This window comes from Mastomys coucha, unplaced genomic scaffold, assembly GCF_008632895.1.
Source record: "Mastomys coucha isolate ucsf_1 unplaced genomic scaffold, UCSF_Mcou_1 pScaffold20, whole genome shotgun sequence".
NCBI lineage: Eukaryota > Metazoa > Chordata > Mammalia > Rodentia > Muridae > Mastomys > Mastomys coucha.
In genome coordinates this window covers 59,292,229-59,305,698 of record NW_022196903.1, presented here as the reverse complement: position 1 = coordinate 59,305,698, position 13,470 = coordinate 59,292,229, and the positions used below count along the sequence as shown (strand labels likewise).

The window sequence follows — 13,470 nt, the reverse complement described above, 5'->3', positions numbered from 1 at the left end:
GTCCTTTATTACCCTCTTGAAAGAGGTATGCCAGGAATGCAATGGCTTGAATGGTTTTTCCTAGGCCCTAAAATTAAAAGTTTAAAAGACAATATATGAAATTTTAAAATGAATGAAAATAAACAAATACTTGAAAGTGCAAAAGCAAAGGGGGCATTTCTTGGCAGGATTAAACTTTTCCATTTCCTATAATCCATTTCAGAGAATTTCTATGAAGTTCAAATGAGTTTTAAGTAGAATCTATTAAGCAGTTTTATAACTTATTTTAATGAGAAGCATGGATGATGGATCTTAACAGTTGGTTTATACATGATACACATTAATAGGAAAGAATTTTGCATTGCATAGAAAGAGCCTACTTCTCATTATTTCTTATATAGGCCCAGGACTTAATGTGGCCTAGATGGACTGAGGACTATTTCATAAATATAGAAAAATATTACCCAAGTCTATTACTCTGCAATTGCACTCTTAAGGACAGATAAGAAAACCATGTCACACAGCAATCAAAAAAACCAAACTCTGATATGATAATAACAGATGAATCCCAGTAGTATCATGCTGTACTAAATGAGCCAGACAGAACAGTATGAACAACACTGTTCATACTGTGGCCTAAAGTCATCCACCTCTAGTGATAGATGTTACAACTGAGATATAGCGAAGCTTGGTGGCTCATATCTGTAATCCCAGCCAACTGGGAGGCTGACCAAGGAATGATCTATCCCAGTTTGGAAACAGCTTGGGCTACGGTACAGAAAGTTCAAGGCTGGCTTCGGGAATAGTATAAAATCCTAATTCAAAACAAAAACAAGACAAAACACAAAAGGCCACTGAACTAGCATCAAGAGAGCTATGTACTACTAACATTCTGAACTGAATGTGTTCTTGTTCTTCCCTCAAAATACATACGCTGGAGTGCAAACACTCAAAGATACAGTATTTAGAGAATTGCCTATAAGGAAGAGATTCAGGTAAATGTAGTCAGGAAGGTGGTGCCCTAATCCAGTCAAGCTGATGACCTTTTAAGGACAGAGAGTCCAGGGATACAAAGAGGCAATGACATCTGAGTACACAAACTGTATATCCCTTGCTTGCAAGGTAAATAGTGAGGCCTCCACAGTAGGGTTTACCCCGAGGGCCTACTCACTCACAGGAGAAGGGAACAGGATGGAGTGGAGAGGTGTTGGAAGGGAGTGACTGGGATGGGGGTAGTGAGCCTGATGTAAAGTGAATAAATAAGTTTTTAAAAAGTAAAAGAGAAGGAGGAAGAGGAGAGACCTCAAAAAAACACCAAGCCTTCTAGCACCTCTATCTTGGACTAGCTGTGGAAAACAAACTTGTGTGGTATAGGCACATGGTATTTTTGTTCTGGCAAACTTACACATTTATGCTTTAAAAATAACAAAAATGACATCACATCACATATTCTTTTTGACACCAATATAATCTTAGAGTATAGATATTATATTTTTTTATTCATATTAGTTCTGAAAGATTATGCTATCTAGCAAGAATCTGATCGCCTGTGAAAGGCAAGGCTGACAACCAAAGCTCAGGTCTGATTCCCAGTTTAGTTATACACTCTCACACTGTACATTACTTGTAAGTAATGAATATACAGCATCTTTCTATTAACAAGTATAAAGTGACAGTGAGAATATGTAGAAACAGTATTATTATGATTGTTCATTTTTGTTACTCACTGAATACAAACTTTTCTTTTGTTTGCTTGACTTTTTGTGGCAGGGTCTGCATGTAGCCCAGACTGGCCTCAAATCTGAATCCTCCAGGCTTTGTCTCCCAAGTGCTACAGGCAATACAGCCAGCATTTAACTCATGCTCAATAAATACTTTTTACAAGTACAGTTGAAGGAAAGGTAAGGTCACATCAGACTAACAGTGAAGTTCATATATGACAATACTGGACTAATGGCTACAACCTTCATGAGCTTAGCTGAAAGTAAAGTCATTTGGGGGAAAAATTAACTCAAACATTGAAATAATTTTGCTGATACTTTTGTAATATTTACATTGATATATAGTCATAACCAGAAAGACAAACTTCTTTCAGTTGTGGAGGAGGACAAGGACTAAACCTAAAGCAATAAAGATAAAGAAAGGTAAAAGAAAGTGTAAGCTACTGTAAGGGGTTCAGTGAAACTACAATGTCCGATGAGGTGGCTCAGTGGCAAGATGCTTGCCTAGTATACCCTGGCTTTGGTAACTCCACAAAACAACCAGCCAACCAAAGAACAACAAAAAACACAAGAAAGCAAAGCAAGAGCAAGGGGAATGCCTTAATGTTTTAAATGGCTAACGTATCTTTTTATGCCATGTTGAATTACAAATTCTATTAATGGTGTCCACTTACCATTTCATCTGCCAAAATGCCATTAAGTCCATGCTTATGCACCAATGCCAGCCAATTCAAACCAACCTTCTGATAGGGCTTGAGTGACAAACTGACAAAGAAACAACAAATATCACAGGTTTATACTTTTTTTTTATTAATTTTCTATTCTATTTTTCTGACATTTGGATTATAATGAACATACATACATATAAAAGGAAAATCCAAAACTATCCAGATGAGCCTTACCTTTTAACCTCACTCTTACAAGCTATATACATTTTTAAAAAGTAAATCTAAAATACAATCCATAATAACTTTTAAAATCTTATAAATATTTACTCAATGTTTGTCCTTTACTTCTTTTGGCAGTACAAATTACACAAAACACTTTTATATTGAGTCATATCATAACTTTAACAAATTACTGAATTCTACAAATGATCAGATTAAACTACGATAATGTATTATTAAAGTGATATTTAGTCTAAAAAATAGATTATATTTAGGCTTTTAGCAAATTAATTACAAATTTTAGAACTAAACCCACAAACATAATTCATTCTTCTGCTAAGTTGCTTATTAATGGCTTTATTTAGTTCTAGAGTAACATGTGTATATATGCATATATTTACATATATAAATTCACTAAGCATCAATGAATACCAAAGTAGTATGCAAGTGTTTTCTAACTTTTTAACTTAGAAATGCATAAACAAACTAATCCCAGGAAAAACTTTGTTTATATTAGAGTTATAGTGGGTGAAAACATTTTTTCTAAATGTTTAGATAGCTAAAATTATTAACAATGACTTACTGAAAATCTACTCTATAAAGAACGCATAACATTTTTCACGTATCTTTACTAACCTTATTAACCTTTTAAAAATGCTATAAAGTAGCTATTGTCATTTTTTTTTTCAGATAAAACATGAGACCCTGGGGCTGTAAAACTACAAAATATCAAGTCTCAGATTTTAACTTGGGAAGTTACTATAAATCCAAAGCCTATTCCCATACTCAGAAAGACAGCATTCACTATACATCAATGTGGAAGCCTATAACATTCTCCAGCTTTTACTCTGCCTCCTTAGTTTCCTACATACAGTAGTCTATACACAGAAAAGAGGTCTGGACATAAGCTGTAGCATATAAGTGACTATGGGGTTAAATTCTGAAACCAAAACATCTTGATCCAGTGAAGTGGGGTTGAAAAGTCCTCCACCTTAAACAAGAGTCTATGTTTCATTCATCCTTACACAAATAATGGCTCTCACTAAAGTAACAATACAGGGAAGAAAAACATTGTCCATATTTCTAAAGTCAAAGTATATGCCCTTCCTATAAAAAGAAAGAATACTATTTACCAATGTAATTTCTATGCTTCTACAGAGGCAATGATCGTACAGATGCAGCACCATTGCCTCCAGAAATGTGAAAACTTTCCCAAGGCCCTCACATTCAATCAGACTTATTCTAAAGGCCACCTTTTTTAAAAAATACAATAAAAATAAAAATTTTGTATGTGTACAGATGCTTGCCTATGTCTTTGCACCACATGCATTCCTGGTATCTACACTAACCAGAATTCAAGTTATAGGTGATAATGAGCTGCTCGATATGCTAGAAACTGGACAGGTTTTCTGCAAAAGCAGCACATGCTCTTAAGGGCTGAGCTACTTCCTGAGACCCAAAAGCCTATCCTTTACCCAAAAAATAGCAAAACCCAAAAGTTTTTGCTGCTCTAACCCATGATCAAGTCAACATCTATTTCTCTATTATTTTTGAATCCTTACCGATGCTTTCTATACTCATCATACAGATGTAAGGTTCACATTTCATGGAAATAAATTTGATAGGGGAGGAGTATTACATTTATAAATGTATCTGAAGGCCACCATAGAATGTCAACGCATAGCCTATCATTAAAAAAACAAGTAATATTCTTCAACTAAAATTATGAAGTTTTTCAACACTAATATAAAGTTTAAAGGCTCTGGCAAAATACTCCACACAAATTTTTAAATGTATCAAGTGAAAAGCACCCACTATACAGAAATATTCATTTAAGGAATACTGACTTATTTACAAGCACAAGGAAGCCTGGGTAAGGCACTTTAATTAGATATTTGACTAAATAACTTTATTAAATTGGATTGTTTGTTTCAACAAATACATATTCATGCATAAGTGTGTATATGCATATTCATTCCTTGGATAGTTCTGCCTATCCTTGGATAGTTCTGTGTTGCTTAGTATGACAAAATTGCTGCCTGATACAGAATGTTTCTCCAGAACACAAACAGACCAACCTAAAGAGATCAATGAAGATGTGGATAGGTTTAAAAAGCCAATTCAAACTACATTTACAATATAGGGATATGGCTTAATTGTTAAGAGTGCTTGTTTAGCATGCATAAGGCCCTGGGTAAAATCACCAGTATTAGTTAAACAAACAAAAGACAAATGAGGAAAACTATCTAATATGACAAATTATTGCAACAGGTAGGCTATATTCTTTCTCTAGCAAGTGTTAAGTATTCAAACTTCCTTTCCACTTATTTTGACAATTTCCTAAGAATTTTAACAATTACATGTGAAGACCAACCATCCATTTACTTATAAGAATGTAGAAAGTGTTCAGAATTCTCTAAATGTGCAATCTAACAAACATCGCTAGGCTGGAGGTAGATCTTCTGGAATTATAAAAGAAAAAGTAATGGATTATTTGCAAGTTGCTTTTCTGCTGGGGGAAAAAAGAATCCTCCCAGTTATTATGATTTCTTCAGTATGAAATGAAGCATGTATTGTAAGAAAAGCTAGTTTCAATGTGACTGTCAAAGGACTGAAAGAAAGGAGAGAAGCAGAGCTCCCAAGACTGCATATAATTAGTGTGAAATGCAAAAATGTGGAGTTGGAGAAGCTTGTTTGAAATATTCCATACAAGGCCTACATACCATCCCACCAAAGCTGATGTCTTCTAAGAGTGCCATGACTCCTCAAATATTTCAATAGAACTATTCACGTTAAACTATTTGTACTAACACCAGACCTTTTGTCAAAAGTCTGAATTCCTGTTTAAAACCAGACAGAAAGCTCCTCCTGTCAAACAAGGACTTCATGGGTTTAGCTTGGAAAAGTAAGTTTGAGAAGAGTTAAAATTTATCAAGTCCATATCAACTACTAAAGTCTTAGAGATAGTTATATATAATGGTTTTGAATACACATGACATATTTTACTTTTTAACAATGTTTTATTATGTATGTATGGGAGGACTAGAGTATGCCAATGCCGCACAAGGGCATCAATCCTTGGAAGCTGGATGGATTTGCAGGCATTTGTGTGCTGCCTGATGTGGGTCCTGGGAACTGAGCTCAAATCCTGTGAAGCAGAAGCACTCATAACAGCTCAGCCATCTCCCCAGTTCTGATATTTAATTTCTAACAGGAAGTTCTGAAATGTCTGTTCCTCCAAAGGAAAATTTTCTCCTATTAAAATTAACAACAATTGGCCATGGTAAACAAAATACCTAACACTAACTGCTCCCATGTATATTTGGCTCTGCTCTATTGAGAGAAAGATCCAAGGGCTGGGGAGATATATAATATCACCTGTGCTCAATGAAAGATGCCTGGGTTCTTTTCCCAGCACTATCAAAGCTAAATAAAGATACAAGTGTGGTAGTTATTGTCTGGACACTGTTTACCTATATAAGGCAATGATCATCTACAAATTTGTCTACACTGACAGCTGCCAAGGCTGGCCAGTCCACCAAGTAAATCAGGGATACAACTCTAAGGAGTTGCTCTAAGGAGAACTTAAAACTTCATTTCTCATCAAGTACTTCATTAAAAATAAAAAATGCCATGAAGAAACACATCAATATTTATAATTAAAATATGCCTTAAAAACCTTACTCTAAGGGAAAGGAGATTATTACCTGACCACACTATTTAGAAGAGAAATTTATTAATGTGGGTTGAGAGTTTTTAAGTGATGCAGTAAAGTACTCATTTTTAAACTCCCCATAAAGTGGATAAAGTGGACTCAACTGGGAAAGTCTGGCAGAGTGAAGAAGAACTCCCCACATCCACGCTGAAGAACAAGCAGCAGCAGCAGCTCCAACTACACTTAGGAGAACTTGCTGACATAGTTCTGTCTACGCAACACACAAAGGGCTTCTTTTGTGGGAGCTGCATCACGTTTCCCTACACCACCACATAGCACCCTAGAAGGGCACAGAAAAGATTCGAGCTTACTATTAAAGGCCAATAATCATCTTCTTCTCTTTGCTTCATACTATGATTTTAAACTATTAACCCAATGACCATCAGCAAATACACTTTGATCCTTAACTAAGAAAATACCAAACACAACTAAGGTAATCAAAATCCTAGTTTGCTACAAAATACAAAAACAAAATAAACAACTGTAAGAAATATTTCCAACAACAAAAAAGTATAAATATTCTAAACAAACCTCCCTCTCTGTAAGACAAGTTTTTTTTGTTTTGTTTTGTTTTAATTCCCCTGTGGCCCAAGCTAGCCTCGAATTCACAATGGAGCCCAGGCTGGCCTCAAACTGAGGATGATCCTCCTGTCTTGGCCACCCTGCTGGGATTCCAGGGATGAGGCAACAGACCTGGCTCTAATTAGCATTTAAAGTTGCAAAAACACTGCATGTTGTAGATCTTTCATAATCTACCCCAACTAGTCCTTGATTTTAGGGACGTGGGCAATTTTCATTGTTTTGCTCCACAAAAAGTATCACAAGTATGGTGGTTCCATGGAGTACAACTACAAACTTAGCACTTAGTAGGTAAGTCAGGAGAACTGCCATTAGTTTGAGACCAGACCAGACTTCACAGTGAGCACTAAGCCAGCTAAGGCTATGTATAGGAAGCCTGTCTCAAAAACAAAAACAGGAAAAAAAAAAAAAAAAAAAAAAAAAAAAAAAAAAAAAAAAAAAAAACACAAGCAAATACCAAAATGAACAACTGAATGTATTCCTGAAAAGAAAGTATTCTGAACAGGTTTACATTTCCAAACTACTTAAAACTAAGCCAATTATTAACAGAAATTCAAAATGTACTTTCTCCTATTACAGTCCTCCAATACCATCTGCAGAATGCACAACTACAAAATGCCACTTGAGTACTTACTGATGGTTAGATGGTTCTGCATGTCTTTGCCAGGGCTTCTGGCAAGGTATTTTAATGAGTAGTATCTAGAAGACTGTGTACAGTTATGGTCTGCTGTGTCCTCTTGGATTGTTTCTAACCTCAAGGAGACTTTACAAAGTACTTAAGAAACATCAGTTTACACAGCATGGCTAAAACCATTCTTATTAGCTTCAAAGAATATACAAAAACCTGTCTGTTACTAGATAAGGAAGATGAAGCTTAGATAGGACTACATAACAACACAATAGAGTAAAATCCCCAGCTGGGGAAGGGATCAATGACAATAGACTGGCATACCCCAGTGTGTCACTGAGAACCTTGGAGAATTTTCTTCTAAAAATAGTTGCTGGATCACATTTGGTTTCCCTAAACACAATGCAAGTAAAAGTTCAGATACTTTATACAAGTAAGATCAAAATAACTGCAATCAATGAATGATACCTTTGGTTTAGAAGGGAGGGTTGTTCTATGTTCCATCCACCTCCATTTCCGGTGAGCATGGTAACTTGTTTGGTCAATTTATTTGAAATGTCCTCACATTTGTTCATAAGTCTTATAACTACATCCCTTTCTTGAATTACCGTTTTACAATTCCATATCAAATCTTCAGATAGGCCATTGATTTTGGACATCTTTGTAAACTGTGACATAAAAAGAAAATTCAACAGTTCAAATCTAGCAGTCAGAATGTAAGTTCTTTTCTAGTTACTTAATTTAAGGTTTTGTGCCATGACTCAGAATCCCCACAAAACTGTAACCCTCTCACCTCTGCTTCCAACACACACATTGTGTTGAAATAAAACGTCTCTTTCACACAGAAATACATTAACTCAAATTTATTATCAAGTTTATTGATACTGATAGCAAATGTTTCCTTATTAAGTTTTAATATTTCCTTGTAGGGGAATGGCTTTGATTTAATCAGAAATCTGTGTATCCTGATGCTGAAGAGTCTTGTCCCCAATTGGTTTTTATTAATAAATAAAGATGCAAGTGGTCAATGGCTGGGAAAGGTGAGATGTGCAGGCTAAGACAGAGAGGGAGAGAGAAGATCGCCATGACCAGGGGGAAAGAGAACAGAATTAGAGCTACAAAAGGAATATCAGCCAAAATGTAGGTGTAACGAGAAAGTGATCCCCAGAAAGGCTGCCCGGAAGAATGCTGGGCAGCAGAGAGCAATGGGCCTCACAGAAGGCAACAGGGCAGCAAAGCTAAGGCTGTTTGGAAGGTATTGAGCTAGGGTAAAAGGGAAAGCATGCTAGCCACAGGAAGCTTATGCAGCTAGCACTGAGCTAATAGCATATTAGAAATAAGCTAATATGTGTGCCTTTCATTCCCAGATCCAAAAATGAAACAGTGCAGCACGCTCAGGGACACAAAGTAAAAACTCAAAACAGCATTTCCTATCTACTAATTTTTCCACCAAAAGCTCACCTTCACCCATTATTTTTCTATTAAAGATAATAGCAAAATAGACTGTGGGGCTATACTCAATTCCATTTCTGTCACTTTCCATGACTACTGAATATTAAGGTTAACTTGAAGACATATCAAAGTACAACCCTACAAATTAAAAAAAAAAACAAAACTATTTTTAATACCTTAAACTTATATTTATTTATTTGTTTACAAGGCAGAGTATCATTTTATTGCCATGGCTGGACTAGAACTCATAGAGATCTGCCTGCTTCTGCCTCCTTAGTGATAACATTAAAGGTATGCACACTACACAGGCTGATAATCTTGTTTTTAAGTGGAGATTATTAGAAAAGCATCACAGACCAAAAGATAATTTTATGAATCTAAGTGTATGCCTCAGTGGTAGGGCATTTGCCAGCATGTTAGAGACCCTGGGTTTGATCACATGCAGTACACACACAGGTTAATTATGACTAATTTAATTTAATAGTTACCAAAAACTCTTGTCTTTAATCCCAGCACTTGGGAGGCAGAGGCCAATTTCTGAGTTCGAGGCCAGCCTGGTCTACAGAGTGAGTTCCAGGACAGCCAGGGCTATACAGAGAAACCCTGTCTCAAAAACTACAAAAAAACAAAAACAAAACAAACAAACAAACAAACAAAAAACTGTAATATAGTACCGGTGTAAATGTGTGTGAAACTTTAAAACAGCGTTTTCAAAAGGAGAGCCTGAAGAATCCAGATAACTAAAAACCTACACTCCAAAGAACCAAACCCAAATCCTCTTATGCAAAGGATGAAAAAGCTTAGCAATCCAGAACTGAAAGCGAGGAAGCTAACAAGACAGCCATCTGCTAAAATAAAAACAGGTGATTTTGATTCATATCACCATATAATATTTATGATATGCTTCCAAGTTACAAGAAAAATCATCCTTGTGATTTTGGTGTTTTTAAATGTATTGAGAAACCTATAAAACAGAAATTCAACACTTCTGAAATATGTTTTTTATAAAAAAAAATCTAATTTGTAACAAAATACATTTTCATTTTTATGCTAAGAGTAGATTGATAGAAAATAATTTCTCTAATCTATTCTACAGAATTTTTATTAAGACAGGTCTCTCACAATGTATAGCTCGCTGGTCTAGAACTGACTATATAGTCCTTGTGACCTTTAACCCAAAGATCAGCCTACCTCTGGCTCCCCAGTAGAGGCATTAAAAGCATGTGCCACCATGCCCAGCATATTACAAAACGGAACTATAAAACACTGATATACTTGTCTTTTACTTTAAAAGTGCTTCATCTATTTCTGTGTGAGTGTTTTGCTTTCATGTATGTGTACTGCATATGTATAGTGCCCACAGAAACCAAAAGATGATGTCAGATACTCCAGGACTAGTTATAGAGATATTTATTAGCTGTCATATGAATGCTGGAAATCAAATCTGGATCCTGTAGAAGAGCTTAATCACTGAGATGTCTCTCCAATGCCCAAAATACTGATGTTTGTATATTGTGTTTCTACAGGGCAATATTCACAATCACTGGGTAACCCCTTGTCGTCTTGGTTAAGTTTGGGGGAAAATTACTGATGTAGGTATAGAAAGTTTTTATTAGATTTCATTAAAATATCAAATTTTAAATGAAATAAAAAATTAATAGAACAAAATCCTCATCTCATATCTACTGTGCAGTTTGTTGGAAGTTTGCACGAGAAAAACACAAAAATTAACCAGAAATCAAGACAATATAAATAACATTGTGAGCAAAAATTACATGGTACATCTTACTCAACAACTCATTAAATCCAACAAAAGCTGGAGAAAAGCCAAAGTCTCTGCTTTGTTTTCCATGTTAACAGATCCTCTCTCAAATAACTTAAAACCTGAAACCAAGAGCAGGCTCAGAGCTAAGAGTACTTACTGCTTTTGCAGAGGTCCCAAGTTTGGTTCTCTAACACCCACATGAGGTTAAGTTACAATCAATTATAACTCCAGCTCCAATCTTCTGACCTCTGCAGGCACCCATACACATTTACATAAAAACAGACATGAATGCACGCACAAAGAATATTTTTTAAAGCTCAAAACAAGTAATATTTTTTCAGTGAAGTGATACTACTTCTATAAATTGATATTTTTTTCTGTAGCCACCTGCTTTTTATTATATAAATTAGGGAGTTTTGTTTGTTTGTTCTCTAGTGAATATAACTCATAGAAACAGTCACTCCCTTACATTAGTAAAGACAATCTAATTGTTAAAAAGAAAGGATGAAATTTCACAGGCCTGTATCACAAGCAGAAGGCTAAAACCTAGAAAGTCTTTTCAGATATAATAAAGAACTGTTTTAACCATAAGATCAAAATGTCAGAGCTTAGAAGAACACAAGATTATTTCAACAAGAAAGTGGAAAAGGACAGAATGACCATTCTAATGAGTTCAGTTATGAAGACTGTAAAGCAATTCAAAGGTTTTAAGTCAAAAAAGGATAAGATTTCCTGTTTGAAAAGGATACTGTGAATGCTTGGACACAAAACCCATTATGCCTGGTAAGTTCTAACTTTTACCGAAAAATACTTAAGATCCTGTGGCACATTTTTGTAAATCCAGATAGAAGCAGAAGTATCAAGAGTTTAAGACCATTTCTGAGTTCGAGGCCAGCCTGGTCTACAGAGTGAGTTCCACGACAGCCAGGGCTACACAGAGAAACCCTGTCTAGGAAAACCAAAAAAAAAAAAAAAAGAGTTTAAGGCCATATTCTACATTCAATGAGCGAAGGCAGAATAGGCTACATAACACCTATACCTACTTTCAATCCCAGCTGTCAGGAGGCCAAAACAAAAGAATCATGAGCTTGATATCACACTAGGCAAACACATTCTTGTCTTTAAAAAGTAAAAATTAAAATAGAAGAGATTCATGAGATGACGCAGCAGTTCTGAGCACTCATTGGCTATTTTTCCGAAGGGCCTAGCCTTAATTCCCAGCGCCAGCAAGGTGGGTCAGGTCACAGTTGTAACTCCAGCTTCAGGGCATACAACACCCTTATCTTCCAGCCTTTATGGCACCTAGCAAAATATGGTATACAAATATATATGCAGGCAAAATGCCCATATATAGAAAAAATTAAATAAGCAAAAAATATTTAATTCAAATAAATATCCTTTTTTAAAAAAGAATATTGTTAAGTACCAAAACTCCATGGTTAAATTGCATGTACTATAAAGGTGGCTGTAATTCTTAGAGTGAGGTGCTTAACTCTAGTCCTGAGTATGAAAATATGAAAAGCAAGGTAACATTTTAATTATAACACAGAAAAGGTGCACAAAAGAGCAAAACAAAACTCAAAACAATTATCAGATTTTAAATCCAAACATAAGCAGGACAAGGCCACCCTATAAACCTAGTTCACAGATAAGCATAGAAAATAGAATCTTATTTACACAGCATAAAATTTATCAATAAATAGATGGTACTGGAAGTCTTTTAAGTGGTGGGTATCTTTGGTGGGTAAACTACATTTTTCATTCCTACAGTGTTTCAATTTTACACACACAAAATCAACTTTAAAAACAGTACTTATTAAGTGAGAATAAAGAAAACATAAAATTCCTACTTACTAGATAGCTAGATGCAAAAAGACTATCAACATGCCACCGAGTAGCATCTCTAAAAATTCAGGTAGTATCCCAAGAACTTTTTTTCTCTGAAAGGCTGAGTCTGGGGGTGGGGACATCTCTGAAGTAGAGCGAGCAGGCTGAGTTCAAGGCCCTGTACTGAAAAGAGGAGGCGGCCCTGGAACTGAAGTACCTCTTTCCTGCCACAATGTGTCACTCTTGCAAAACAAATGCTTTTGAATTTTTATAAGAGGAGGAAATTATTTAAAGGTAAATTTCTAAAATTATGTAATTCCTAATCAAGAAACAGCTCAAGGACAGCCTTACTTACTGGCAGCAGCTATATGTATATGACAAACTATGCAGAATCCATTTGTAATTTTTTAAGAAGTTTATCAAGGGTTAGAGAGATGGCTTAACGGTTAAGAGCACTGAATGCTCTTCCAGAGATCCTGAGTTCAATTCCCACCAACCACATGCTGACTCACAACCCTCTGCAATGGGATCCAATGCCCTCTTCCAGTGTGTCTGAAGACAGTAAGTGCTTTCACATACATTAGAGAAAGAAAGAAAGAAAAAGAGAAAGAAAGAGAGAGAGAGAGAAAGAGAGAGAGAGAGAGAGAGAGAGGAAGAAAGAAAGAAATTAAGAAAGAAAGAATTAAAATTTTCTAAAGAGGAGGAGGAGGAGGAGGAGGAAGAGGTAGTGGTGTGGTGGTGGTAGTGGTAGTAAATTAAAACAACACCCCAGTCGGGCAGTGGTGGTGCACGCCTTTAATCCCAACACTTGGAAGGCAGAGGCAGGCAGATTTCTGAATTCGAGGTCAGCCTAGTCTACAGAGTGAGTTCCAGGACATCCAGGGCTATACAGAGAAACCCTATCTCGAAAAACTAAA

General features: G+C 35.8%; 1 protein-coding gene across 1 annotated transcript in view; it reads right to left on the bottom strand.

Annotated features, from left to right (window-relative positions):
• The window catches only part of Smarcad1 (SWI/SNF-related, matrix-associated actin-dependent regulator of chromatin, subfamily a, containing DEAD/H box 1), a 63,195-nt gene that overhangs the window by 16,459 nt on the left and 33,266 nt on the right, over positions 1-13,470 (bottom strand). The window contains exons 10-11 of the mRNA XM_031384015.1: positions 7,978-8,177; positions 2,375-2,465 (exon numbers count right to left, since the gene is read on the bottom strand). Of these exons, the coding sequence (XP_031239875.1) occupies positions 2,375-2,465; positions 7,978-8,177 (291 nt within the window). The remainder of the gene's footprint in view (positions 1-2,374; positions 2,466-7,977; positions 8,178-13,470) is intronic.